General features: G+C 37.2%; 1 protein-coding gene across 3 annotated transcripts in view; it reads right to left on the reverse strand.

The window, feature by feature from the left end:
- Nucleotides 1-300: 300 nt before the first annotated feature.
- The window catches only part of Snca (synuclein alpha), a 94,448-nt gene continuing 88,453 nt past the window's right edge, over nt 301-6,295 (reverse strand). For all 3 annotated transcript variants that reach the window (XM_031382060.1, XM_031382059.1, XM_031382057.1), the window contains 2 exons: nt 1,836-1,919; nt 301-895 (listed from right to left, as the gene is read on the reverse strand). In XM_031382060.1, the coding sequence (XP_031237920.1) occupies nt 863-895; nt 1,836-1,919 (117 nt within the window). In that variant the 3' untranslated portion in view covers nt 301-862. The remainder of the gene's footprint in view (nt 896-1,835; nt 1,920-6,295) is intronic.

Below are 6,295 nucleotides of genomic sequence, written 5' to 3' on the forward strand. Positions count from 1 at the left end.
ATGCTAATGTGTCTTATGAATATGTAAAAGGTTCATTATCCCTCCTCACACTTTTTATTTCTAATGAAGTGTTTCTCCATTGCAGCCACAGGTCTGAGCAGGACTGTAGATAAAGCTGGCTGTGTTCAATGGCACTGGAGAATCCTTCCTGCAGGTGAATGTTCCATCTCTAAATCCTCTCTGTTCCTTAAGACAGTGTTAAAACTTTTCATTCCACTTCATTGTATCAGTTGTCACTTCATGTTCATGTTCCTGATATGCATGATTTTGTTATGAAAGTGAAACAAGGCAGGAAAAAGATTTTGCAATGAGATAATATTTTATTTTATTTTTCACCATTTATATACAAACACAAGTTAATAAAACACATCACGAAACTGTAAAATTCATAAATTAATATTTATAGGTGCATAGTCTCATGCTCACATATTTTAAAATATATATTAACAAATTTCACAACACATCGTTCTTCTTAGATATAAAGAATCATTAAGGATACCTAAAACTCTTAGAGCAAATCACAACTTCTTAAGAACAGCAACAACAACAACAACAGACGGTAAAGATTTAGAAATAAGTGGTAGTCACTTAGGTGTTTTAAGTTTTTTCTAATATTTTAAGTATGAAGCCACAACAATATTCACAGCACACAAGACCCTGCTACCATGTACTCACTGCAGTGAGAGGGGAGCACCGGGATGCTGAGGGGCAGGTACAGGACACCGATCACTGCTGATGGAAGACTTTAAAACACACTGTACAGCTTTGAGAAAAGGTCATGACTGGGCACATTGGAACTGAGCACTTGTACGCCATGGAAGAGCAGCCGGCAGATTTTAGGAAACTGGGTGCCATGACATTCTTAGGCTTCAGGTTCATAGTCTTGGTAGCCTTCCTAATATCAGGAAAAAAAATAACAGCATGTCTAATCAGTGAAGTGACAGATATCAACTGTCTGCTTTACAGGAGGGATGTTCAGCCTTTCAATACAGATAAAAATTGATCCTCAGAACAATGTTTGGAACTAATCTGTCATGAACATTTACTGTTTTTTCCATACATATCATCTGTAAGTTATAGAGGTCAACACAGGTAGATTATTAGGCCCAATTATAGATAAATCATTTTATCTCTGTTCTCATCCTGCAGTATGAATTGGCTGGGGCTCTGGATTATCTCCTTTGCTCTGCATTGTGACTGTGAGCACCTCAGTGAGCTGCAAGATGCCTCTTCCAGAGCTCATCATTCTCCTTTCTCTCATCCATTGAAACACCACCTTCATGGGAGGCTTCCATGCAAGTTCTTTTACTCTAAAGCCCAAGCCTCCTGGGCAAAACCCAGATAACGTTCATGACGGTAATGACCCAATGTAACTGAATTTGATAGCCTTCCTCAAAATTAACACCAATAATATCAGGATTCTGCTGTTAAACTAAACTTATCATCAAACTCTTTTTTCAAATGTAAATATAAACTTAAATGACAAAGTTAACTTGGGGCTCTACCATTTGTCTAAAACCTTAGTTATGTCTTCAGCCTTAATCTACCATTTTTCTGTTTTCTAAGCATGATTCATAACTGCCCATTGTTGTTCAGACATTTCTATATGCCTTTGTTTCTGGCAGTCTCTTGTGCTAGAATGTTCTTATTTTGACCTACCTTACCTCTCCCACAAAGATTAAAATCATTTTCGCTAGAACATTTCTTGATTGAACTGCCCAAACCATAATATGAGAGAGACCTAATAGTAGCAGTTTTGATGGTACATGTTGGTATGATCCAAATCCAAAAATACCTAAAATATTTTTATTACTGTTCTGTATACAGGCATTTACCTCTGAAGGCATTTCATAAGCCTCACTGCCAGGATCCACAGGCATGTCTTCCAGGATTCCTTCTTGTGGGTACCCCTCTTCACCCTACAAAGAGGGAAGAGAAAGCACCATAAGATAGTGTTTTAACTTCTGAAACACAGCTTGAAAAAACACCTTATGTCAGATACATCTTCGAGGTGCTGCAAGGATTGTTATCAGAAATGCATTCTTCAGTATTATTGATGGGTTCTCACTGTACCAAAGCACTAGGAAAGCACTGTGTAAACATGGGTTACCAATTTGAAGAGTACAAAGATTTTGCCCAGGTAACTCATTACCCTGGAAGCTGCCAAAGCTAAAGTCCATATTCTGCACAATGTTATAGCAATAGTGGTTTGTAGTCAATGGGTAATGATGAATCAAATAATGGTAATGTATTCAAAATTTTTCTGAAATCATATGACAATTCTCTAATAGGGAGAACTTATTTTTGGTGTAATGTTTAACAGGACATCTTTGTGGACAGAACACACATAGCACTTCAATGCAAAAGTAAAAATGTTCCAAGAAAGTGAAACAAACGACAGAAAAATGATTATTATTTTTTATTTTTCCTAAATTTGAAAAGGTAAAGTATGTGAGATTTTAGTTCATTGTTTTCTTTATTTTATGTACACACATATGTGTGTGCACTATGTGCATGTGTGGTGAATGAAGAGGACAGAAGAAGGCATCACATTCCTTGGAACCGGACCTATAGACCTTTGTGATTCTCCATACGAGTGCTAGAACATAAACTAGGGTCTCTTTGGAGAGCTGAAGTTTTAAATTATACATACTTGAAGTTACAAAAATCAAAGATATGACTGGACAAAACTTCAGATTATCTCTCCACAATGAAGACCCTAGCATTCAGCTTGACATGATGTGGCTTATTTGTCTTCTCCATCAAAAATCTTTTGTTCCACTAAAGTAATTACTGAATGAGAGTTCAGCAAATATTCAAAGAGCAGAGATGCAACTAGAATCTAAATGGGCTTATTCAAACAGATCAAAAGATACTCAGCTTCTGTAGACAATATGCTCAGTGTAAATGCTATCTCCCTCTGCTTTTATTGTAGACACGATGGACAGGTGGGCAGAGGGGAGAAACAATGGTTGACACTAAGGCAAGGGCAGACTCTGAAGATCATGCTTTTGGCAGCTGGGCAGGGTAGCTTATAAATCACTCTATACTGATATATAAACCCAGAGAGGTCAAGTTGTTTATAAGTTAAATAAGATTCAAACTGTCCCCAAAACACCTCACTTCAAAATGTAGAGTCACAGTATTTTTACATTGCAGTATAAGAATCCAAGTTTTTGTTGTGTTGTGGTTCAGCACAAGAACTTGATCACAAGATGCACTTTACACTTCCAGTCTAAGTTATCAATCTTTTGTGATTCTGGGCATGTTACCACCACTCCTCAGCATCAACTAACTTTAGTGAGAAAAGACAGCAGAGAGGTTTTTTCATTTGTATATAACTGAGAGAAGCAAGTAGCATAATGGACCCCTCCCGCTGATGTTTACATGCTTTTCATACAGCTCATGCAAAGGAAATGTAGGAAACCACTTCTCTGGTGCATTTTCCAATGTAACCTGTTAGGTTTATGTTATAAACTCGATAAGACATATGAAAGGCCAGTCCTGGGGGTTGCTAACTCTAATATTCCTACATTAGTTGAAGAGGATTTCACAGACTGTGGGTGTCCACGCAATAAGGGGATAACTGTGTTTGCCCTTCAAAGTCCATCCAGATAATGCTGAATGTGTCTTAGAAATTCCTTCCTAGGTTTACCATGTAATACAACCAACTAAATTCCATCCATGTCAATTCTAATCCTAATATCAGCCAAGTTGTAAATCAATAATGTTTGGTTACTTTTTAAAAACACAGAATATGTGTTTCTGTTTCTTAGTACCTCCTTTTCTTGTGCTAAAGATTGTACTCTTCTGCCATTCATTTAGGTAACACTGTGTTTCACAAATCTTGAGAAGTTACCTTAATCAAAGTTTTTTAAGACATTCAAAACTTAGTTTGTAGTCTAGGGTTTAATAAAATCATAAAGGACCCATAATTTCTATAATAAAAGTGAAACCACAGAAGCGTCCATAAGTTTATCTGTGAACATGTTCCAGGGGAGCACTATATCTTTTAAATATAAATACATCCTCAAAAGAAGAGAGATGTTGTCTAAATAAAAAGCAAGAGTGTCTTTACCTATAAAAAACACTGATGGGTAACTGGCATGTGGGAAACACCTGTCAAAGGGCAAAGATCTAGTTCAAGTCGAGGTGTTGGTAAAGATTTAGTGGTCATACAAAAGACAGGCTCACATCCACCATTTTCCTGCAGAGAAGATTGTCAAAATCCTATGTCAAGGATATCAAATATGTACCTCTTCTTTTTCAGGGAGATCTGTGCTACAATACCACCTGGCTTCTTTTGTATAGCTCATATACTACCTGGACTTTAATGTGTGCTACTTGGTCCTTACTGTATATCCTGCATCCTACCTGGCCTCTAATGCATAGCCAGCAGGCCACATTGCATCTAATGAACAGCTTGTATTCCACTTCTCCCAAGCCTCCTGTGTATAACTTGAATTCTATCTGGTCTTTAATGCATAGCTTGAATCCTTCTAACCCCTAATATATAGTTTCCATCCTACCTGGATTCCAAATGCATAGTGGATATCCTACCTTCCATCTCCATGCAAAGCTTGCATCTTCCTAAATTCCTAATTCATGCTACCTGGCTTTTTCATGCACAGTTTCCATCCTACCCAGCCCTCATGAATGTCTTGTAACTTCCAGTCCCCTAATGCATAGCCTGTACCCCAATGTCTCTGCATGTACAGTGTGCATATTGCTTGGCTCCCATGTATGGCTTGCATCTTACCTGCCCCCCCCATGCATAGCTTGCATCATAATTTTCCACTGACATTTGCCACAAAGTATTTTGTATAGGATAATTCTTGGTGGCAAAGTTAGAATACAGAAAACAAGGATTATTCATGAAAACACGAAGTTAAGATCAGAACTGACCAAAATTTCCAACTGACCTTGGAAATTACTGTCCACTGTAATCAGTCATTTGTAACCTCCACAGTGTCATGTAGCAAAAGAATATAACAATGTACTAGTTAACAATATGAGTACAGTAAAATAAAAGATGACCTTTGCTTCAAATTTTACAAGGAGCTAAAGGAAAACTGGGGTTTCTGAAAGACAGAAGAGTACATGTAACAGTATATGGTGGTTTTTCAGTGGTAAGGGCTTATCAAGTACCTGACATCTACACCTATAACACTGAAAGTAGCAGGTCAAGATTTGACCCCACCACTCTTATGCTAACATATGTTTTGGAAGAGACCAGTATTTTGTTGTAAAGTTAGGAAATAACGAAATAATTAATAAACAAAACAACACATTTGCTCAATAGAGCAACTCATAAAGATGAAAAAAAAAAAAAACAACAGCCATAAAGACAATGGAAGAAATTTAAAAAAATTGACATAATAGGGCAAGATTCATTTATGCATACATCTTAGTGTGTTAAGTGCCTCTAATACAAAATACATCCCAGAATTCCATTTTAAATAAAAAAAATAACATAGCTCTATTTAAAAACAAGAAAATGTGGTTGAATAAAATTTCTCCCAGAAGCCATGGTTTATTATACCAAACACCAAATTCCAGGAGTGGGATATTTTTCTTGAGTTGTTCATCACTAAGACCCAAATAAACTCGTCAAACAATATAGGTTCTTGCCATTCTTCTTTGTTGTCAATCACAAGTAGATGATTAGGCTATATTGCTGAAGAAACAAAACAACTTGGATGCAGGACTTAGAGAAGTCCATCAGGATCAGAGCTGGAAGCTTCCTCCCTGCCAACTAGCTCTCATAGTCATACAAGGCACTGTGCAAGATACTCAAAGTAAGAAAAAACAATGTACTTATCTTATTCTACAATCTATGAGGCCAACATTCCAAGCACAATATGTATTAGTGCTACTACTGTATGGGAAGTAACCAATTGCTCTCTGGTTGAAATAAAGACCTGCTTCAAACTAGGGAATCCAAGTCTAGCACTATAAACATTACAAAAAATAACACCCCGGTAGGGGATATAGTACATCCTTGGGAAGAACTGAATAGTGTTGCTTAGCAAATTCACTTATTATCAAGCTGCCTCTAAATATCTATGTCGTACTCCTAAACAAATGCTACATTCAATCTCAATAAGATAAGCCTCTCCTTCCAGTGAACAGTGGTGAATGTAGAGACTCATGTTTACAAAAGGCTGCTCAACTTTAAACAATACATTTATCCTATCGCCTCTAAGGACCTCTAAGGTATTGAAGAATGTGATAGTCCTGCTGACTACATTGAGACAGCAGCTCAGCTCGGCTCACCAGGGGTCTGGAGCCAGCT

The sequence above is a fragment of the Mastomys coucha genome, unplaced genomic scaffold (assembly GCF_008632895.1).
Source record: "Mastomys coucha isolate ucsf_1 unplaced genomic scaffold, UCSF_Mcou_1 pScaffold20, whole genome shotgun sequence".
Taxonomy (NCBI): domain Eukaryota; kingdom Metazoa; phylum Chordata; class Mammalia; order Rodentia; family Muridae; genus Mastomys; species Mastomys coucha.